Source organism: Zootoca vivipara, chromosome 2, assembly GCF_963506605.1.
Source record: "Zootoca vivipara chromosome 2, rZooViv1.1, whole genome shotgun sequence".
NCBI lineage: Eukaryota > Metazoa > Chordata > Lepidosauria > Squamata > Lacertidae > Zootoca > Zootoca vivipara.
Window position 1 is genome coordinate 78,088,500 of NC_083277.1, and position 24,103 is coordinate 78,112,602.

The 24,103-nt window shown below is 39.4% G+C and overlaps 1 protein-coding gene across 2 annotated transcripts in view; it reads left to right on the plus strand.

The window, feature by feature from the left end:
• The window catches only part of SLIT3 (slit guidance ligand 3), a 414,666-nt gene that overhangs the window by 296,774 nt on the left and 93,789 nt on the right, over nt 1-24,103 (plus strand). For both annotated transcript variants that reach the window (XM_035105174.2, XM_035105175.2), the window contains exons 14-16: nt 2,441-2,604; nt 16,181-16,331; nt 17,200-17,274. In XM_035105174.2, the coding sequence (XP_034961065.1) occupies nt 2,441-2,604; nt 16,181-16,331; nt 17,200-17,274 (390 nt within the window). The remainder of the gene's footprint in view (nt 1-2,440; nt 2,605-16,180; nt 16,332-17,199; nt 17,275-24,103) is intronic.

Genomic DNA, 24,103 nt, shown 5'->3' on the forward strand with positions numbered 1-24,103 from the left:
TTATATGCATTGCTAGTGACAGTAGAGACTTCTCCATAGTATTGACTTTGCTGCTGCTGCTGCTTCTGCTCCTGCCACCATGGCACGGCTGGCTCTCCTGTTGGGCCTTGCCTTTTTCCAGGTTACTACTATACCTGGCAGGTAGATAGCTCAGCTAGCCTGTGTTGCTGCTGTACCTCATCCCACTCCATTCACAATATTATCTCTTCATATATTGTATGCTTATTGTGTTCATTTTATGCAGCTGCTAATATGAACAGACTCCAAATAAATTGGATGTAGTAAGTAGATGTTTAGGCTAGAAACCAAAGATGGCATAGGTGCATAGAGTGGGAAATCCACCTAACCAGTCCCGATTTCACTACTGCAGTTCCACTGCATTGTCTAATTAAAAGGTGGTTTCAAAATAAGGAACCAAAATTCAACCTACATACAGTGATACCTCTGGTTACTAACTTAATTCGTTCTGGAGGTCTGTTCTTAACCTGAAACCATTCTTACCCTGAGGTACCACTTTAGCTACTGGGGCCTCCCGCTGCTGCTGTGCCGCCGCCATATGATTTCTGTTCTCATCCTGAGGTAAAGTTCTTAACCTGAGGTACTACTTCCAGGTTAGCAGAGTTTGTAACTTGAAGTGTTCATAACCCGAGGTGTTTGTAACCTGAGGTACCACTGTATTTGATTGTTTGGCGCTTGTCTTGGCCTTGCATTACATTCTCTTGGGAACATTTGTTCAATGGCTTTCCACAACTAGAATAATCAATATGAGTCCCTACTAAAAAATCTTTATATTTAAATTGTATTCCCACTTTTGCCCATTAAACATTACATATTATCCCTTTTGGCTGATTTACTTGCTGTTAAAATATGGGTGTCCCCCTGCCCAAATATCAATTTGATCTATTTTTGTTTTCTTTCTTACAGTGAATGATGGTATCAAGTTGTAAGGCTTAAGAGGAGTCAAAATTGTTTTATTTTTATTAGATAAGTTGTATATACCATTTTTACTGTTTCTTGGATAGCCATTTATCACATGTGTGTGAGAATTCTTTTATTTTGAATAAGCTTGGCACCATCAGAAACTTTTTTGGTTTCCTCACCAATTTAAACTCTTGAAATCAATGACCAAAGCTAACCAGAGGCGTCCTTACAAAAAATTGATCAGGAAACCACTTGGACCTTCCTTAAAATGGAAGGCTGCTTTATACAGAGTCATTTTATGTGTACCAGTTTGCCACATTGACTCATGTGACATCTTTGCACTTTGGAATAAGACATACCACACAAGTTAATGCAGGTTAAGATATGGTGCTCATCAAGAGGTTGTTTGTTGGATAAATGGCCCATAAAACAGCACTGGGTTGCTTTTGTTTGTTTAACGCCTCTATGATTCTTCCCTAAATCTCAATTCATTTATATCTTTTTATTTTACTGGTTTGCATATAATAAAAAGATTCAAACATATTGAAAATTAGAAAATAATCTAAAATAAGGAAGATTAGTTAGTGTTGTCATACATAATTAGCTGAGGTGGCTTTAACCAGTATCAAAAGTGCCTAACCCAGGCTTCCTCAACCTCGGCCCTCCAGATGTTTTTGGCCTACAACTCCCATGATCCCTAGCTAGGAGGAACAGTGGTCAGGGATGATGGGAATTGTAGTCTCAAAAGATCTGGAGGGCCGAGGTTGAGGAAGCCTGGCCTAACCCTTTGAGGAAATTTTATGGTGGGGCGGGGCCAGTCACTTTCTTTTATTTTTATTCTTTGCTATTTGCTTATTAGAAACAGAATCCAAGTGGCAAGACATGTTTTCCCATTTACTCAATTCAAGTTTCTAATAAATATTGACTTGTTATATTTTATCTACACTTTTGTTGTTATATTAGTTGGGTTCTAGTTTCAGGATTAATATTGTTCAGGATCAATTTTTAATTGATGCTCAGGAGTAAATCTATTTTACATAAGGATTTAGCAGCTCTGACCAGCACATTTACATTTTAGGCTCATTTGTAGACTGCTTTCTGGCCAAAAAACACACTAGTTTACAAACATGCAATTTGTTGTCTGCATTGCTTTAGTTTCGTGATAAGAATTATTTTAATATGTGTATTTCTAAAAAGATGCATTCAACTGCATTGTATTGTGGAATGAAAACAGTGCCTTTTGTAGACAGAAGGTCTGCTGTGCCCTTTAAAAGCAAGCTTTACTATATTAATTTTTGTTTCCTTCTTGAAAAGGCTCGCTGCAGACTTAATGGGCTAAAAAATAAGATGGTTCACAGAATTTCTTCCATTTAAGTGCAGCTCCTTGTGGCTTCTGCCAGGACTGGTGTATTGGAAGCTGATTCAATTACTCTATTCTTCAGTTTTATGTTTGTAAGAAACAATGATGGAGTACAATGTCACAGGTCACTTCTGGTTAAACATCCCATCCCTCTTGCAGGCATTTAGCTCAGAATCCATTTGTGTGCGACTGCCATTTGAAGTGGCTGGCTGATTACCTGCAGGATAATCCAATAGAAACCAGCGGCGCTCGATGCAGCAGCCCACGTCGCCTTGCCAACAAACGAATCAGCCAGATCAAGAGCAAGAAGTTCCGTTGCTCAGGTAATTCATTTATCCAGGCAGTACTGCACTTTCAGCTCAGAAATAAGCAGGTCCAGAGAGCCCACTAATCGAATCTGTAGGACAGTGTTTGCTATAATGGATATTATGTAGCATCTTTCTGAAATTAAATTTGGAAAATTGAATTAGTCCTCCAGAAAACCTATTTACCTTATGCATTAAAAGACAGGCAACCCTTCAGCTTGCCTTGTGGTTTATATATTTATATAGGTTCAAAGATAGGATGTAATTTTAAAAGAATGCAGGGCTTTATACTGCCTGTAAAAGAGATAAGGTACAAGTGTCCGGATATGTCGTATGACTTCTTCTTTAAGAAATGAAAGAATTCAAATGTTTCATTCATAAGAAAAGATCTCACTAACTGAATAAAGGGTTTGTCATGAGGACTTACTTTGCCAGTCAGTGAAAGCATGCTTTGTTTTAACTATTTTGACAAACCCCCTCAGGTGACTTTTCAGTAACAATTGTGCAGTCAGTATCTCTTTAGAGATAGTAGAAGTGGAGATAGTTGCAGAGGCCTCTTTTAAGTAAGTAAGTAGATAAATAAATAAATAAATTGGCTAGAAGTGCTCCTGGGCAGGAGGGGGGAGTGCCCAACATCTGAAGAATAAAATTAAAGAGATAATACTGATGAGATGATTGGGAGAGGAGAGTCTTTTTTTAAAAAAAAATGTCTGGCAAGTTCTATGCTCTATGGATAAACTATAAAACAGTGGCTTAACATGAATGGATGGATGGAAGGAAGATGGATGCACCACACAGGTCTATGCAACTTGTGTGACCTACTTGCCAAATTCAACCTACTGGCCATAAATGGCAGTTCACCAGAAGATCAGTAAAGCCTCTTTCTTTTTATCCTGCTTTTAAGACAATTATTGTCTCCCAAAGAGAGTCAAATAAACAAGAGAGTGAGAGGTCCCACCACCAGACTTACAAACTAAAACGATAACACACACAAGGTAAGGGCAGTAGAGGAAAAGGTTGGCTAGGGAGATAAGTTCTTCAAGGCCAGAACATAGTAGTGAACTACAAGAATTTATATCCAATTTGGACCAGGCTGATCTTCCATCTCTGGTGTTCTTGCTTGAATAGTAGTTGGTGGCTCTTATTCTTTAGGCCAATGAATGGGGACAGAGGGTTCTTTCTATTTGCTTCTGTGATCACTGGACAGCTAGCAGCTGGAACTGAGGTTTTTTCCTCCCAGGAAGGGGGAAAACAGGCTCCCTGCAGCTGCTCCTTCTTTAGATGATATATTTAGTCAGGTTGGTCTTCTTGTTACTACAATGATTTGGCCAATGGCAGGGTGTGTTGCCTTTCAGTTCCACTGGGCAACCCCCTAGGTTAGCTGTCCGGCTGGGCCTCATGTCAGGCCAAAACTCAGGGATGGTGAGCTTTATTCAGCTTGGTAGGTCTCAATTTATTCCATCTTGGGTTCACAAAATGTTAAAGGCAAGGGCGGCATTCAGAACTGAGAATGGCAAAAAGAATCTTCACTAGTTGCCCATGAGAACTGTGCCACATTGGCATCATAATATTAATAACTAGGCAACCTGAATTGAAAGTATGGTGTTTGATTGTCAATTGATGGGCCTTTGTGTTACAAAATATTGGCTGAATGGAAAGATGAAATATTCAGGAAGAAAAGCAATGGTTAACTCTTATGGAAGCCATATGATAAATGTATGTCTATATGACAACTGCTTAGAGATGATTCTGATTGAGCGATATACAAATGGTTGTAATAAATAAAATAAATTATTAGTTGAGTTGACCTTTAAGTTTGCAAACATTCAAATAACAATGTAATTGAAATAAATATTAAGAATTTATTGTAGCATTTGATAATCATTTTAACACACATCATGTCTAGAGCTCTGCAGTTGATTCAGGGTATTACAGGTTGGGATTTTTTCAAGTCTCAGTCAATGATTACTGTCAGTCTGTGTTTCATCTTTTGTTGTTGTTGTTTAGTTGTTTGGTCGTGTCTGACTCTTCATGACCCCATGGACCAGAGCACGCCAGGCACTCCTGTCTTCCACTGCCTCCTGCAGTTAGGTCAAACTCATGTTGGTAGCTTTGAAAACACTGTCCAACCATCTTGTCCTCTGTCATCCCCTTCTCCTTGTGCCCTCAATCTTTCCCAACATCAGGGTCTTTTTCAGGGAGTCTTCTCATAAAGTGGCCAAAGTATTGGACCCTCAGCTTCAGGATCTGTCCTTCCAGTGAACACTCAGGGCTGATTTCCTTCAGAATGGATAGGTTTGATCTTTTTGCAGTACATGGGACTCTCAAGAGTCTCCTCCAGCACCATAATTCAAAAGCATTAATTCTTCGGCGACCAGCCTTCTTTATGGTCCAGCTCTCACTTCCATACATCACTACTGGGAAAACCATAGCTTTAACTATACGGACCTTTGTTGGCAAGGTGATGTCTCTGCTTTTTAAGATGCTGTCTAGGTTTGTCATTGCTTTCCCCCCAAGAAGCAGGCGTCTTTTAATTTCGTGACTGCTATCACCATCTGCAGTGATCATGGAACCCAAGAAAATAAAAGTTTCACCTTTTAGGCATGTGCAAAGGGACATTTTGTAATATTCTAGTTGCTCACATTGTAAGGATGGTTTTCAGCTAAGTTTTCCTCAGAGCAGACCTATTTAAATTAATGAACCCAACTTAGTGCTGTTCATTAATTTCAGTGGGTCTACTCTGAGTAAAAGTTAGTTGTCTACTACCTCATGTTCCTCAAGTGTAGCAGTAGTATAATATGCCACTGATTTCAGTGTTGAGAGCTTCAAGTATAGGTAGATTTTTATGTGGCAGAAAATCATTAACTAGACAGAATAAAAAATGGCTGTCATGGAATATCTTGCAGTGCCTTCACATAAAAATGAGTACTGCTACCTTTTCCTCCTGAAAAAAGGACTATGATGAATTGCACTTCTGACAACTAAGAGCAGGTGGCAGAAGGCACTGGTTTCTTTGTGAGGAAAGATGACATCTACCCTTCTTTTCCTCAGTAAGCCATCATTCATAAACTGCCCTTTGTCAATACAATAAAAGTTATGGCATCTAAATCATATTTATGTAGAGAATATTAATTATATAAATAAGTTAGAGTTCTGCTTGCAAAACATTAAATTTACTTGAAGTTTTATGTATTCATTTAATTTTGCTGTTTTTCACCTTCCTTTTAGAGCTCCCTCTGCTCCCCCCCCCAAACAAAAGTGTTCCATAGGTTTGAGGAAAACAGAAGGAGGGTAGTAGAGGGTGTTGGGGGAAGAAGCAGAAATTTGTGCAAATTTGATCAAATGTCTTGCTGTAAAATCGTATCTGTTCCACAACAATTAATCAATGAGTACTGATATTTAAAGAAACTGATTGTTAAAACAATACCAGTGAGAGTCCACGTGGTGCAGATGGTCAATACTGTATATGGGCTTGGTTATGGGTTCAAGTTCACCTCAGCACTGGATGCATTGGGATGCATTACAGCACTGTAACTGTTTAAGTTACAGTTAAGTTCAGTCAATGAAGCAATAATTTATTAATTTATTTTCACTGGATTAAAATACTTCATTCTTTTAATTGAAAGAAAGATGCATTTTGGATAATAAATAGTGAAATTGATTTTCATTTGTGGGGAGGAAAACTGCATATAACTGGAAACATGTTTTACTCACATTCTATGTCTTTGTATGTTTAGTTTTGGGCAATGGTTATGTAGGTGTAAACAATACATAAATTCAAAAACTTAAGTCATGTGATATGGCTTAATTATGGAGGTAATTTTCAGTTGTGTCTGAAAATCATACTTGGGCCTAATTGCATGGAAGCTCTTGTCCATAGTTATGCAGAGAATATTTGATGGGATCTTTAGAGAGGAGACAACGGTGCTTTGCATATCTGTAATAAGTGTTTTACAAGTCCTATTGTGATGAATAGGTAGGTAGCCGTGTTGGTCTGAGTCGAAGCAAAATAAGAAAATTCCTTCAGTAGCACCTTAAAGACCAACTAAGTTTATATTTTGGTATGAGCCAAAGACCAACTAAGTTTATATTTTGGTATGAGCTTTCGTGTGCATGCACACTTCTTCAGATACACTAGAAACAGAAGTTTCTGTTTCTAGTGTATCTGAAGAAGTGTGCATGCACACGAAAGCTCATACCAAAATATAAACTTAGTTGGTCTTTAAGGTGCTACTGAAGGAATTTTCTTATTGTGATGAAGACAGCAATGTTAAAAATTGTAGCCCTACTATGTCAATCCTATGCATACTTACCTTAAACTTAATCAAAGTTAAATCTGAGTAGACATGCATAGGATTGCACTGTGATTTTTTCCTTTTGATAGAATTCTGCTTGGTAACTTTCATGTGTAGTTCTCAGGATTGCAGCTGATCAAGGATGTATATTGACAATTAAGACTCGATTCCCTGCTCCTCCACATGCAGCTGCTGGGTGACCTTGGGCTAGTCACAGTTCTCTGAAGTCTCTCAGCCTCACTCACCTCACAGAGTGTTTGTTGTGGGGGAGGAAGGGAAAGGAGATTGTTAGCTGCTTTGAGACTCCTTAGGGTAGTGATAAAGCGGGATATCAAATCCAAACTCCTCCTCTTCTTCTCTGTGCTTGGACTGTTATAAAAATTCAAAGGAGAATGTGGATGAGGACATTTTTTCCTAGCCACAGCCTTGCTATGTATTAAATATGAATTTTCAGAAAAGAGAGAGAATGCTGCCATTTTTGGTAACAGTCATAAAAGCGGTCTTCTCCTCAGTTGCACCTGCCCAGTGGCAGCCAAGCATCAAGTGAGACCTGCCAACTCTATTTCACCAGAGGCTCTCCTCCTCAGCAGGCTTGTTCGCTTGGCATCTTTTGATTAAGATAACTGCTATACAGATTTGTTTTCTAAAGGGAAATCAAAAGGAATCCAGCAGCAGATTGTACTTGCTCAATGGCAGTCCTGCGCCGCTTTAGAATTGGCAGGGCTCCTTGATTAGTATGCAGCTCTATGGTGTGCACTGCCAATGGCATGAGAAATATTACTCCACTCGGAGAAACGTCTCTTTTTGTTTTCTCTTGTAGGTTTCTTTTTGTCCACTCTTTCTGTCGCATTTGACTAGCAGTTGATTGATCTGTCCATGTTCTGTGGTTTCCCTGCTAATGAACGGATATTTAAAGGAAACAGAAAGTCACTAGAGCTTTGCCCTTTCCTGCAATAACAATAAGAGGTTTTTTTCCTCATTTGAAGCTCTGATAACCAAATGTGTTTTCCCAGTATCTGCAGCAATTGATTCTTGTTCTGTTCAACTGATTTAATTAGCTGCTACAATGCCAGATAGTTGTCATACACACCACTAACACAACTAACAATGAAGGTAGGACAATGAGCCATCTGCCAACAGAAATCTCTCCCTGTCACATGCTGCCTCTCAGTAATTCAATCCAAATTGATGATAGCAGCATTGGTACAAATGTGACAGACTGAGGCAACATAGGCACCTGCATATTTAGTGCCACTTTTTGTAACCTCTATCATTACAGCAGAAATATTTGTGTCAGAGCACGTTGTCCTCCATTTATCAGCAGCTGTCAAAAGCATTTGTAGAAGAAAGGTGGTCCTTCATGGCGTTTTGGATCACGACTTGAGTTTTCATAGTGATGATGACTGTTTTCAAATATCATTGGCCCCTGGTCCAAGGCGCTGTCAAGTGCATGTGCTGTTTTGTGTACCATGTCACTCCCCTCTCCCTTGGTATGCATTGAATGGTATTGGGCAGGCAAAAAAAAAAGGAGAAAAAAAGGTAACAGCCCAACTTGCACTAGAGCCCAAACTTGCTTCCTAGAGTAGACTATAACATAACACATTTTAAGCCACAGTATCTGGATTAACAGCAATTCTAACAGTAGTGGTTCTTGTTTTCCTACAGATCTGTTCAACTGACAAAATTCTCATGATCGTATTGTAAATAAAGTTCAGCTAAACATGAATACAACCTATCCTGAGCACAATTAAAGCATAAGTAATAAAAGAAAAATATAATGTCATGTAAAATATAAAGTAACATGATAAAATGAATAATAATAATAATAATGTAATAGAAACTGAAAAGCAAATATAACATTCTGTGCTAGCTTCAGGTGTTGGCTTCCATTTTCATGCAGCATTTCCCCCATCCATAAGAGTCTTCAAATCTTAGGCCTATATATCTGCATTGCAATTTTTTTATCAGTTTTATACCAGTATAATTGTAATGGTCTCTGTTATGGATTCCTACTTTGCTTACAGAACTTCAGTTACAGGGTTTCCCAGGAAGATGGAATGACTATTCATCCAGGTCTCTGGTGTAGACATGCCCTTTATCCTATGGGGACCATCTTCAGATCAAATGATGCGGGAAGTAGAATGCTGGACTATACAGATATTTGATTAGATGTAGTGGGGCTGTTGTTATGGGACTGAGCCCCACTGAACACTGTTGGGTTTACTTCCATGCAGGCATACTTAAAATTGTGCTGTGAGGGCAGTTTCAGACATAATAAACTTCCTGCTTAACTATCAGTGGCATATATGAAAATGCTGTACCCTTGCTCTAACATTGGTGGAATTTTAAATGAAACAAACGCTATCAAAATAATTAGGAGTATCAAAATAATCATAAGAAAATAATACATTAGTCTTAAAAGAGGCTGATGGTTTCAGAAATTACTAATGTATAGGCTGGATGCTTTATTAAGAAGAGTAAGAGTATTACATTTACTGTATTAAATCACTAGATACTGTGGTATATATGTTGTTCACAATTTGAGCATGCTCACTTCGTATGATCTGTCGAACATTCATTGAAGGCTGTCAATTTAACTGGATTCCTACCATACACCTTCAGAAATTTCTGGCCGTTATTCTCATGCACTAACAATCTGTGCTATAGGGCGGGTTTTTTTATTTTTTGTTTGCATTTATAGCAATAAGTATTGACTTCTTGAACTTCAGCTCCTTTATGCATGGGAGAAGTGGACAGCAGCTCACAATGAAATCTCCAGCTTGTGCTTCTCCATGCTGCTTCCTCTCAACGCTCCTCTCTCTTTGGCGGCTGCCTAACTCTGACTCTGACTGTTGATGGGATTTTCCTTTGTGCTTGATCTAACCATGTGGTAGAACAATACAAATTGAACATGGTTCTGTCAAGCACCATGGAAGGCTCCATGCTTTCCTGCAGCATGGCATGCTGGGATACTTCTGCTGTTTTCAGAACCGTCAAAAGGTGAGCTATTTTCTTGTTTTGACAGGAAAAGTGACTTTAAAAAGAATCATTATGGTTAAGAAAATTCCATAAAACTAGAAGGCTTACTGCAGATCTCACAAACAGAAAATCCTCAAATGGATAAAAACAATCAGAGAACAACTTGGCAAAAATCTTGCATGTGACTTTATTTACTGTACTGTATTTACTTATGAAAAATTCCAAACTGTGTCTTCAATCAAAACATGAACTGTAGGTGTTATTCAAAGAAATCCCAGCTATAAATGCAATATTGAAATAAACAAATATAAAAACATTATGAATGGTATTCAGAGTAGACTCAATTAAATTTGTGAATATGGCTGTTAGGTCCATTAATTTCAATAGGTCCAGTCTGAGTACAACTTAGTTGAGTACTGCTCTGTAAAGTATGAGAAATTATAACTGCAACAGTTGCATTAATTCCTCTTAAAATGAACAAATTGAACATCTACCGTGTTTCTCATATTATAAGACACGTCTTATATTTATTTTTTCCTCTAAAAAACACACTATGGCTTATTTTCAAGGGATGTCTTATTTTTTTCCTCCTCCTCCTGCCGCGGCCGGCATTGCTGCTGCACCTATCACTATGTCTTATTTTCGGGGTATGGCTTATATTCCTTGAATGCTTAAAAATCCTGCTATGGCTTATTTTATGGGTATGTCTAAAAATATGAGAAACAGGGTAATTCATTTATTACATTTATTACCTTTCAACTTTAGTGATTATTCCATGGCTGGAGAAATTTTGTAAAAGATGTTAGCATTGCATCGTTAGCTGAAGATGGTAAGCAAGGCACAGTATTTGGCTATGATCTGCACTTAACACTGATGATAGAGATGTGGGTGTTTGGATATCAAATGTAGCTATTTAAGAAAAGGTTGGTGTTGAACTACTCAGCATTCAGTCATAAAATTGTAGAATTGCAAGGGATCTCAAGGGTCATCTAGTCCATTCTGCTTGAAAGTGTACATGGTGACACAATTGGTTCAAATCCTTTTATTGGCCTTATTTAATGTCACAGAACCACCTCTTTCAGTTTAAAAGTCATTAAGTACTGCCAAGATAGTTGGGAGAGACACTGCTGAAACCCCCAGTTCCAGTGCATAGGTTGCTGAGATGTGTGGACCTTACAGCAATTGATAGCTTACAAAGAGGATGTTTATAGGATAGTGTGGGTGCAGCAGCTTGAAAATATACCGGACAAATGAACTTTCTACATATTAGATAACAGTTTGTAGTTACATAAGGTTGGAAATAAGTTTATTCCAGCAAACTTGTATGTGTGTATGAATGGATTGTCACGTGAGTGGCGCTGTTGTCTAAACCACTGAGCCTAGGGCTTGCCGATTGGAAGGTTGGTGGTTCGAATCCCCGCAACAGGGTGAGCTCCCGTGGCTCGGTCCCAGCTCCTGCCAACCTAGCAGTTCGAAAGCACTTCAAGTGCAAGTAGATAAATAGGTACCGCTCCAGTGGGAAGGTAAACAGTGTTTCTGGTTTCGCCAGAAGCGGCTAGCATGACCCGGAAAAACTGTCTGTAGGCAAACGTTGGCTCCCTCGGCCAGTAAAGTGAGATGAGCGCCACAACCCCAGAGTCATCCGCAACTGGACTTAACTGTCAGGCGTCCTTTACCTTTACCTTTTTATGAATGGGTTATGTATACGCAGCACATTCTATTTACTTTTTGTGATATGAAAACAACAACAAAAGTACATATAGCTGCAGTGAGTAGGTAGAATACTGGAAATACATAGTTAGAATCCTGATTCTTATATATGGACCTCCCTTCAATATATTTACACATTCCATGCTGGCAACTTGGGTAATGTACCACTACAATGTGTATGTGACCACTTGACAAATGTCTGTCTGTGCTGGTGTTTTTTATTGTTGTTTGTACCCTTATTGTCTGCTGAAGAATCCATCCGCATCTGTAATGGGACTGGTGACTCTTTCAGAGGATTCTGGGGCAGATCACAGGGCATATAATTCTGTTTACCAATGGCCTGGTGGCCTTCCCCATTGGAATGTCTCCTAAATTACACACAGCACTCCCCTTGCAACTGCATGTTATGGGAGAGATTTTGGTGGATGGACAAAATAATTTTCAAGGAAAGTCTTCTTTCCCCGTTGTTGATCATCTTATTGAGGAACTGCTATTAAGTCTCCAAGGAAATTAAAGCGTAGTTTGAAAACCCCTTGTCGATGTAATCCTGCTAAGTAATGTACATTGTCCATTACTCTGCTTTCCCTGATTTCTCATACATTTTGAAAGTATGGTAAAATGTTCCTGACCATTAGGCAGGACGATGCAGATAATCAACGTACTGCAGACTAAGAGATTAGTTTGGTCATCTGATTCCCATGTCTGGCTTTCCAAATAGTTGCCACTTGGTAAATGGTCTTCTCACCTCTAGCTAAATCTTGAAGTTACCTTTTCACTCTGCTGTTGCCTTCCACTGAGAGAACTTCAGTAGGTTGCCTTATTTGCTTAACATGCATTTGAAAAGTAAGTAGATCAGATGGTTTTCTTGAGTTTGCTGCCATCCACTCCCTAGCCACCAAGAAAAATGGAATAGTCTGGTGTATAGGATTAGAAGGAATGGAGCTACATTTTTAGTAGATTTCAAAAATTGGTTTCAGAATTGTCTTTCAAATTAGCTATTTTGATGAGCATAACAATTGAAACTATTACATGTGTAAATAGAAGTACCGGTAAAGTATTTAAAAGTGATTTCATGGACCAGGTCATTTTATTTGAATATTGAAGTTGCAAAAAAAAAGTATTTTCATGTTACGCTGAAGTTTTCAAGGTAATATTATATTCTGAGCCTCCTCTGCAGGGCTCCCCAACCTTGATTTTTATGATTTGCACATAATGCTTAATGTTGTACCTCTTGAATTGCACCATATCCACTTTAAGCCTCATGGGAACCTGCTGATAAAGTAATGTATGTAGAGATGGACGGACACCTATAACTGGTAATGCAACCAGATGGCTGGCTTTCACATTAGTTTCTATAATGGGAATAACATGATAGAGCAGCCACCTGTCCAAGTGATCTCAAGGCTCAAGTTAAGTAGTAAATTTCCTCTCTTTGGCAGTTGATTGCTGCTGCCTTACAGGTTGATGGGTCGCCTGGAGTACTTGATAGTGGCATGTGGTGTTTATCACTTGACACTGCATGGCCTCTAGTTAATCCATATTTAAAATTTTAATATACACATATATACATAAGCAGTAACCTTTCTTTTTCCTTACTGTTGCTACATCATCTTTACTAAACATGTGTGGAGATACCATGTCCTTGCCCTGTCCATAGCATCCCAAATCCTTGTGCATAGGATCCAAGATTCAGTGCCAATGGCCAAAGTATTAAGATGGCATGCAAGGTTTTGGAGTGGGGCACTGGGGACTTGGAATCTGCTGGATCCTAAGACTTGCAGATCACCTGGGGGTGGGTGGGCAAAAACCAGAGGGAAAACCCTCACACCTTCTGCCCTCATTGATAGGAGTCAATGGGATTTGGAATGCTACGGAGGATATGCTACTCTGCGCCTCCCTGGCCGTCCCCCCTCCCTAGGCATCTCACAAAATACCAAAAACATAAAAATAACTCATAATGTATTTTCAAACCATAAAACCAAAATCCATAAAACGTTTAAGATCCAGGCATTCAGTGAATGAAGAAGTATTCAGTGCAAAGCTGAGTGGTTTACACGCTTCAGTGTGTGATTGTTTGCATGCCTGTTTTCAGGGAATAAGCTATATATAAGGGGGTGGGGTGCAGGGCCTGTTTCTTAGATGAAAATACAGCTTTCTCATTCCCCTGCCAAATTTCACTTTGCTCCATTGTTTGAAGCACTTTCGAACCAACTCAGCTCTGAAAGTGAGACAGGTTGGGAGTATTGGGTGGGGTGGGGGGTGCACGAAGCAGCACAGCAAGGCAGAGGAGGGTTTAGTTTCCCTCACCCATACTCAGCTTTTCATGTAAAAAAAAAAAAACCCCAGCAGCCTCCATCTGCTGCTTTATACATAAATGGGGAAGACACATGAATAAATACATGTGACTTCCCCTGTCACATCTAGTTTGGCTCCAAGGCATGCATACTAAAAGTGAGAGAAAAGGAGAGGGAATTGTTTCGTTTCATTTTACATACCCAGCGTTCGTGATGGTGGTGTTATGTTACAAGAGGTAATGTGTAGCTCATTTTCCTTTCTGTATCATAGTCTCATATTTGGTGTAATATTTATTAGTTTTCCCTGTAGCAGCTCTTATTAGGTGTCGTGTGATTTAAAGAAACCAAAGTATTTCTGAAGTAAGTAGGAAGGAAGCTATTCCACTCCTATCTATATAAAAACTAAAGAAGTTGAGTTAATTGGCTGAGGCAATTCAGTGCATCTGTGGCTTAGCTGTGATTCGAACCCAGTTCTTACCTTCATTTTCAGCAAAAACATTACACTGATTAACCAAGCATATGAATGGTTGCCTCGGAAGCCTTTTGCAGGTGAAGACGATCCTTGATCAAATCTTTGAATCCTGTCCTATGTGTTTGATTTTAACCAGATGGTGCAAAATTTAGGCTATAAACAAAATATTTAGATGCATCATTTTGCTGGATACAGAGATGAAAGGTGTTGAGAAATAATGCAAGTGGGACCTGCAACAAAATGTTGCAGTGTCTCTTGCCCACTAAATACACCGATCCTGTTCAGGGTTCTAGTCATGTCCTTCTCAAGATTGCCAGAAGGTAGCTGTAAGAAGCTCAAGCAGGTAAAAATGTGTGTCCCTCCCTTTCCTTCTGGCTTCAAAAAACTTGCTTATGTGGAGCTTTCTGTGTGGCAATTTTTGAAGATGTGTAGGCCTATATTTTCTGCACAGCTCTGTTCTGTTGCCATTGCAGGTGCTGGTGATGTTCTCAAACTGGATCGTTAAAGCTAAAATTAATCCAAATCTATGTACACAAATGCCATCTTAGATTCAGGTTTTTACTGAGGACCATTTCAAACTCTTACAGTTTCATTGAACGATCCCTTCCAGGGACTCTGACCTGGGCCCCAGGTTATGGGTGCCCATTGGCCCTTGTGACATAATGTGATGTTGTGTACATCATGGCGTCATGTTGCATCAGTGGCGCGGCAGCTCCTCTAAGGCCTTGTAGCGTCTCAGAGATTACGTACAAGACCTCACAAGACCTCCGAACGCAACTTCCTGTTTCTACCAGAAGTTGCGTTCAGAGGCCTGGCAGGGCCTGGAACGTCACTTCTCAGACCTCGTGAGGCCTCGCAAGACCTTTGATGTGAATTCCAGTTTTTATCGGAAGTTGCATTGGAGTCCTGCTTGTGGGTGCCCTGGCCCCCAGGGCCCCCTAGATCTGGTGCCCATTATCCCTTCCAATCCTTTCCTTCCCCAAAATTATTCTTATGGAAAGTTATTGTTTTCAGATAAATGAATTTGACACAGGGAAATCAGTGTTCCAATTGCAACTGGCTTATAGAGTCCTGGAAAAGTTAAGAATGATTAGGTTTGTTAGGATGGTTGGACATCACAAATTATTTCAGAGAAATATTTAGTTGTTTCCATAATTAACTTTGAAGTGAGTGGGCAAATACTGCATGATTGCGTCTGTGCTGCCAACTATTTGATTGCATATCCATTAATATTTTTGGCTGCCATAAGCACAAGGATCACATTTAAACCTCCAAGTAATATTTCAAAAAAGAAAATAGAAGCTGAAAAGATTGATTTGCTGAGACTAAATAAAAAGGCATTTCATTAAAACAAGTCAAAGGGGGGTCTGAGTTGTAGTACAATAGCAGGCTGAAGTAGGCAATTCATCCTAAATATACACAGTACCTATCATGATTAAAGTAGAAACGTTTGCAAGTCATGTTACTTTCAACTGCAGTGTTGTCTGTTAAAATTAAAATATTTATCCTTGCAAAGCAAACTCGTTGGTTTTAAATATATATGCTGTTTCTAAGTGGGTTGAATGCTTTATATTTCTGTCAGTATTTGTTCTAACATGCTATTTGGTATAGAATGATGGATATTAATACCACGACAAATACTTTCGAAACAGTGAAAAGACACTGGAATAGTCCTCTGATTTCTGGAACTACATTGAAGTGAATTATGCAAAACATTTCAAGCATAATCTGGACTGATTCTTATGGACTTCCCTAAGTAAATGGAAATTCTCTCTTCTCCAACTCTTACTTCTGACAGTTATTTTATAACTAGCTATTTACCTGGAAATACTTCTATTTTGTAGGTTCAGAAGACTACAGGAGTAAGTTCAGTGGGGAGTGCTTCATGGACCTTGTCTGTCCTGAAAAGTGCCGCTGCGAGGGAACAATTGTAGACTGTTCTAATCAAAAGCTCACTCGACTTCCCAGTCACCTTCCGGAATATACCACAGACCTGTAAGTCTGGCACTTTTGTCAAAAAAATATAGAATGCTCAATTATGAAAATATTTCAGTTGTTCCTTCCTGCTTTGCTAGCTGAGCTTATACATTTTCAGAGTTATCAAACTATGATGTAAAATAAAAAAATTCCTTCAGTGGCATCTTAAAGACCAACTAAGTTTTTATTTTGGTATGAGCTTTCGTGTGCATGCACACTTCTTCAGATAACAACTTCAGATAACAACAAACTATGATGTGTGTATCTTGTAGTGCAATTGCCATATTGAGGCCTGATATTTAGTGGTACTACTTTGGAGGAAATGAAAATCTGTCTAATACAGCTTTATATATAAGAACAGGCAGGCGAACTTTGCCCTCCAGATGTTTTGGGACTACAACTCCCATCATCCCTGACCACTGGTCCTGTTAGCTAGGGATGATGGGAGTTGTAGGCCCAGAATATCTGGAGGGCCGAGTTTGCCACATGCTTTTGCATTTTTATTTATTTTTGTTATATTTATTTATACAAACTTACTGCACACCATAATTTTCAAAGGCTGTGAAAATGCAGTTTATAGTAGCATTTATATTCTGCCTTTCCTCCAAGAAGCTCAAGGCAGTTTATATATCCCTCCTACCCCATTTTATTCACAATAACCCTGTGAAGTAACATATACTGAGAGAGAGGACAGAGTTAAGGTTATCCTATGAGCTATGTGGGATTTTGCATCTAGGCCTCCCCAGCACTAGTTGAGCATCTTAACCACTACATCACACTGACGATAGCTCTTTGCAGTTAATATTTGTGTGACAAATTTACATAACATGTAGGTTCATCTGAGGCCTAATGTGTTTTACATGCTTTTATTGTTGTTTTTCATAAGGCGATTACATGATAATGACATTTCTGTACTGGAAGCTACTGGAATATTCAAGAAACTCCCAAGCCTAAGGAAGATGTAAGTTAATTACCTTTTTTCAATTTTTAATACTGATGTGTTAATACATACAATGATTTAGGGAGGAAGCCTTAGCACATTTACTAGGGAGTAAGCCCCGTTGAGGCCAGTGTGCTTTGGTAAGCATATGGGACGCAGGTGGCACTGTGGTGTAAACCAGCGTTTCTCAACCGCTGTTCCGCGGCACACTAGTGTGCCGTGAGACGCTGGCTGGTGTGCCGCGACGTGACGCGACGAGAAGGGCGATTTGCATTGTTGCGTGCCTGGCGGCCGCCAATAATTCCCCCCTTCTCCCAGATCCAGATTTTCCAGAGATTTACAGCGAGATCCATATATCAAACCAGTATAGGGCCAAACCATTTCATCCACCTCATACAACATTTATAAGTTTTTACCCCACTCCCACTCTTTCCCACAGCTTCCACCAACCACTTTCCCCCCTCTTCTGCTGTCTCCCACCTATGTCTTTGCATCTAACTTCCCAGAGCGTGCCCTGTCCTCCCCCTCTCACTGGGAAGACCAGAGTCCACTCTGGTTTGTCTTTGAGGAGTTCTTGAATCCAGTCCTTTTTCTGTTCCACATCTCCCACTTGTGGAACATTCTGCCATCCTTCTTCTTCCTCTTCCTGTTGCGCCAGTTCTCCGTCTGTCGTGAAGATGTCCAGTGTTTGTACTTTCTTTTTTTCCTCCATGTCCAATTTAATAATTTCCATGTCCATCCCTCTTTCTGTGCAGCTTTCTCCATTATCCTCTCTTGATTGTTTCTCCTGGTTCAGTGTCAGAACGCATTCCCGCAGCAATGTGGTATACAAGTTCAATCCCTTTCTGATGTCATGTAGTTCTGCAAATATCTTGTGCCAAGGCTGGTCTTTTGCAGCTGCTGTGTCCAAAGCCATCTTATCTGCTCTAGTCCCGTGGGAAACCAACCAGTTGCACTACAGGAAATGGCGGAGGGCTCATTCCATAACTTTGTAATCCATTTTGTTGCCCAAACTGGTTACTTTGTCTTTTAATTCTCTTGCAATCACCTCACTTTTTAAAAAAAAAAAAATTGTTCACTTTGTATCCCAGTCCAAATGTCCTTTCTTTTAATTTCTTTTTAATTACATTCCTCTTCTTCTTTTTAACACTTCCTTCACTCAGGGTTCGCTAGATCTAGTTCCCTGGGGGTATTTCTTTTAAGCCAATTGTTAATAAATTATTTAATTTGTTCCCCTTCCCGGCAGGGGATCGGTTACTGTATCACAGTCTCTCAACTGGAAGAGGTCGGCTTCCTTTTTATACCTCTTCCGTGCCCAATTTCATCAATTAAAAAATTTTTTTTGAATCCTTTACTCACGGTTCCCCAATTTCGATTTCTTTGCGTTGGAAGAATCTGCTGCTCTCCGCCACCGGCAACGAAGCTTTGCTGCCGCGAGGGTGACAGTGACGCTCAAAATGGCCCCTTCGACTACCACCCCACTCTGCCGGGACTCTTGTCGAGTTTGCCGGCAAGTAGAGGAGTCGGAATTCGGGCACCGCTGAGCACATTCGTCCTCATAAAGCTCAATATGAGGCTCTTACGGGCAGCCGCGACGCTTTTCGCGGCTCCCCCCCCCCTCGCGGCGCCGTTTACCTCGGAGCTCGAGGCGAACGCAGCCGGACGGCGCTGGCAGCAAACCGGAAGCCATGATGGCATATAGTTTTAACAAGGAAGCTTTAGATTTGGCCTGTACATAATTGTCAGGTGCAGAACGGCTTAAAATATGGCATATGTTCTTTTTGTGGATGGCACACCAATTGGGCAGCCGCTGTTAGTTTCCAACTCAATTTTCTTGTGGCAAAAAGAATCCTTGTACCACCAAGAGTACAGCATATATTCACATTACCCCTGTGAAGGGAAGTTTTGATTTGTGGTGCAGTCATTATTTTGCATCATGGGTTGTGCAGAATATTTGTATCCTTGAGAAAGGTATTACTCAAATAAAACTTGGTATATGTTTTTAAAGTTATGTTAAATTCTGTGGTATAGCAAGTTGGTTCTTGTCTGAACTTGCTGTTGAGCTTGCAAGGCTACATTCACATCTGAAATGAATTAATAATGTGCTAATACTAAATTGCCTGTACCTGATGCCCAGAGTCAAAGTTAAAGGAAATCATAGAGATTATATTTATGTATTGATGTCTCTTCTTCTCTTTTCCCATGTCCACAAATAGTGAAACATCTGGTGCTCACTGTTTATACCAGGCTATGCAAAGGTCTCAGTTCCAAGGGTGTCTTGGATTGCTTTACTCAGTTCTAGTCCAGCTAGTGTGTGTCTGATGGAGCTTTGTAGATCTTGATCACAAAAATAATGGGAGAATTTATATAGCTTTGTAAAACTGCCATAAAATCACTTTAATTTAGAGCCCAGAAACCTAAAGTAGAAAATATATATCAGGATAAACTGACAAACTTTTGAATGTTGTAGTTAGTTTAAAAATATACACATACCTTGATTTTCTTTTTCTTTTCTTTCTTTACTTAATTTCATGAGATTTTATTAATCTGGCACTGTGTTGTTTAGTCATTTAGTCGTGTCTGACTCTGGTACTGTAACTGTCCTCTTTTTTATTTTTATTTTTAAGGAGTAGGGACAGTTGGACAGAGCCACATTGCTTTTCAATAAATATGGTGTGGAATAGCCATGTTCCTATTTAGCATTTTATGTTTTATGAAGCAATAAATTATCTGTGCCCTACTCTTGGCAGAGGATAAGAATTTAAGAGAACAGGTGCAGTTCAGATGCCTGTATTCTGGCAGCAAGAGGTAATAGTGCCTTGCAGTTCATCATAAAACAGTCTCATTAAGATACACCATAGATGCCTCCAAGCAGAAAGCTCTCAAGTTTTTTTTAATTACATTTTTAAGCTCTCCCTTACCTGTATGCTTTTTTGTCCCATGAGAAGGAGGATATATTGTGCTCCATATTGCAGTGTTAAAGTCAGACTTAAATTAGAAACTATTTCCTTATGCACATGATTATTTCCTAAAAATCGTGAGTCAGGGTTGCTCTTGCCAACTCCTGCTCATTAGAATTCTGAAAGTAATTTTATTTTGTGAAATAGTGTGAAGCCCAAAAGCACTTCAACAAAGATTTATAATAAATAATTTCATGTTTGTCCAAAATGCCTCTAGTGTATCAAACTCCTCTTAATTTGACCACTGTCAGTTAACAGATTGGAATAGGCAGCCAGGATCCAATCACCTATTCTCATTCTAAAATTATCGTTGTTAATTGTATAGTATTATAGAAGGACTTGCATGCGAAAGTGACAGTAATGGTAGGCCCAGAAGAGATGATGGACTTCTGTATTAAGGTATTATGGTTGTTCCATCAACATCAGCACTTCTGCTTGTCGGACAGAACAATATCTCCTCTCCTTCCCCCATGTGTTGTTCTGGGGGCTTCCCCAACCCTCCAGGGCAGATTTGGGGGAGGTATTGGGGAGGCAGGTGAATCCTTGTTGTGCTAGCTGAATCCTTGCACTGGCTTCTGCAAGTGTCCTAAGATAGGTACATATCTTGGCTCCATATGAAACCATTGGCTCCATCTAATGCAATGTTGTCTGTAGGGTTGCCAGACTCAATAGTGGACAGGACTTCTGTGCCTTTAATTGCCCTGCTCTCTTTTGAGTCTGGAAACCTTAAAGAGAAACCAGCAGACCCTTTGTTTAATTTCCAAGCAAAGGGTCTGCTGGTTTCTCTTTAAGGTTTCCAGGCTCAAAAGAGAGCAGGGCAATTAAAGGCACAGAAGTCCCGTCCACTATTGAGTCTGGCAACCCTAGTAGTCTGTAATGACTAGCTGAAGTTCTCCAGAGTTTCAAGCAAGCTTCTCTCCCAACTGTATCTGGAGATGCTGCTGATTGAACCTGGGACCTTCTGGGTGCAAAGCAGATGCTCTGCCTCTGAGCTACAGGCCCCATAGTGTGGTAGGAGCAAGAAAAGACTGTGGGAGAGCACCTGGAAATAAGGCACTACTGTTAAGGAAATTTTTCAAGTTTCAGTTCACTTAAATTGATTTACCTCACCAGTCTGAAGATGTCAACTTTTATGCTGAAAATGATATGACAGTATTCTAGATACCTCTGTATCCATTTTTTGGCACTTATACTGTGCCGGAAGTAAAATCTGTTATACCTTAAAGCTTTAATATGATAATATCTCTAAACATTAAATCTTTCTAGCTTTCCCCATTTTCTCTCTTTCCACAGTATCAAAGGAGGCAAAGCAATACCTAGATAATAAGACAACTTAAAATGCATTATTGGTATGCAATAACAGTATATATGGGGCAGCATTCACTTGGAGCCTTTGTCTGTTCTGTCAATAAGTCATGTGCTTAAGTGGACCCAAAGGATTCATTGACACAATTGATTTCAGGGTCAACTGTGCCTGCTTTTAAGAAGTCCCTTGGTACAAATTTACATGATAGCTCATCATGAATACTGAAAAGCCATTAGATGCTTGCCTCTAATGAATGTGAACTGCAAGCTCTTAGGAGGAAAAGAATATCTGAATATAATATGTACTGGCATGCTGAGTGCTTGCTTGTGGCAAATATTTCATGAGCTCGGGGGGGGGGGGATCTCTCCTGTGTCACTGTTATGTAAAATGTTGGCAGAACTTGGGAGTTTAGTGTCAATTCACAAAATACATTTTGCACATTATTATGTTACCTGACATGAAATACGTGCATCTGTGTGAAACTATTTATTATAGTTTGGAGTAGGCATTTCAAACCTGATCCATAATGTTAATCACCTGAACATGTCTTGCATCAAGTAAGGGTATATCATCTCAGCCTTTGGCAGCTACAAGAGAGTTTCATTTGTTTCATGTGGAAGCCATCCACTAAATGCTGAATCCAATATTTATCAGCTTTTGGCATTCCAGTTCCAGTTCTTTCTTGTAGAAAGTCTCTTCCCTACATAGCAGGGTAGCTTCCCATCTTGTGGAAGATTTTAAAACATCCCTAATCTAGAGAAGCTGTATTTGTGAAAGTTCTTGCACAATACAGATTTTTTTCTTAACATGACTCAGTAGAATTCTATGTTGCAACCTGTATCTTCCTTACTCACCTAGTCTCCTTTACACAACCACTGTTTTTGCATGTAACACTAAACAATGATTTAGCACTATGTGCATGAGCCTCCCACTAGGCCAGGTGGAGAACTTTTGACAAGTTTAATTTCACTTATGCTATACATCACAGCTTAGTGTTATGTTCAAACAAGGAATCCTGATTCATAATACTGGGTAATTTAATGAGGCAGTTTCATAAACCATAGTCTGAAGTTGCCTTAGGAAAGTGACAAAAAAATGTTAAAACCCAAATTTTTAGCTTGAAATTAATGCTAAGCAGTAAAAGTAAAATTAAGCTCCTTCCTCTTGGCTGCACAGTAGAATAATGAATGGATGGATGAATGAATCTTTATTTGCATCAGCCATAGCAATGAAACAGCAATACGATATACAAAGAACAGAAATAAAAAGGCAATTATATAAAATACATTTTAGGATTTTGAATCAATAGTCAAATAGTGGGTCTTATTTTAATTGCCCCAGCTAAAAACCTTCCAACCTTTGCACAGTAGAAGAAGGGTGGAGGGGCAATGCATGCATCCTGAGACCTCACTTGGGGTTGTTTTGGCATATCCATGCAGAGCTAAACTATGGTTTAGTGTTACATGTTAACCAGCCCATTTCAAGGCTGTACTGCTGTTGCTTGTGGAGTCCACAGCAAACCACTGACATATGTACTGTACACTTTTCTCTCAAAGTTTTTTGGATGTAGGCCATTATGTGTGTGTGTTTTAAATAGAATAAAACAAAAATGAATATTTAAAAGGATAGATTGAGTTGGAAAAATACTATCTAGAAAGAAAAAAAAGTATCGTAATTAGCCAACTTGAGTCACTGAACCTGAAAGCATGCTTAAAGTCAAGGTTGTTCCTTCTCTGAGATTTTACAGGTATGGGCACATTCTCATTATTCATACTGCTTGTAAAAGCATGGGCAAATGTGACATCATCATTACTATACAGAAATCGGTATCTGAACAAGGTACAGATACCCAGCCAACTTGACGCTCACTATTTTGCAGCCTCCTCAGAGATACAATTAACCTAAGTACTTGGTTTTCCCCCCCTGTATATTTCCCCATATAAATAAATTTCACAAGCATGCGCCTGTGTCTGTTAAATGTAATGAGAATAGTGGCTCTAAGTGGCACTGATCATTAGACAAGAATACATGATAGCAGCAAAAGGAGCCCTTGCATTATCTGAAGATTTAAAAGAGATGCTTAACTAAATTTTTCATCAGACAACAGCTCAGTACCAGATGAAATGCATCTGTCATAATATTGTTTCTAAGATGTCTCTGACATTAAACATAAACTCTAATCTCTATAGTATGGATAGAAGTAAAAAGGCATGAAGCTGCTTTAAGAGACATGGGGGGAGGGAGCAGCTCATATTATTGTGGTTATTTTTGTGCTTTATTGTTGCCGCTGCTTCCTTCACTTATTAACTCAGACTGCAAGAGGGGTGATGGGTCACAAGCTGTGCAGCCAGGCTGTCTCTGCTGTTCAGTAGACAGAAACCAGGCTACCAGTTACTCATACAAAGCCTAACCCCAGCCTTCAAAATTACTTTCACCCAATAATAACTATTACAAATTATAGACTTCTCATCACATACAAGCCTGATCTGTGCTGCTGGCATGTTTGCAATGAATTCTTTGCAATTGTTGTCTCTTATAAGTAAAACTGAGTTTTATGGCTGGCTGATGTATGTCCATCTTTAAG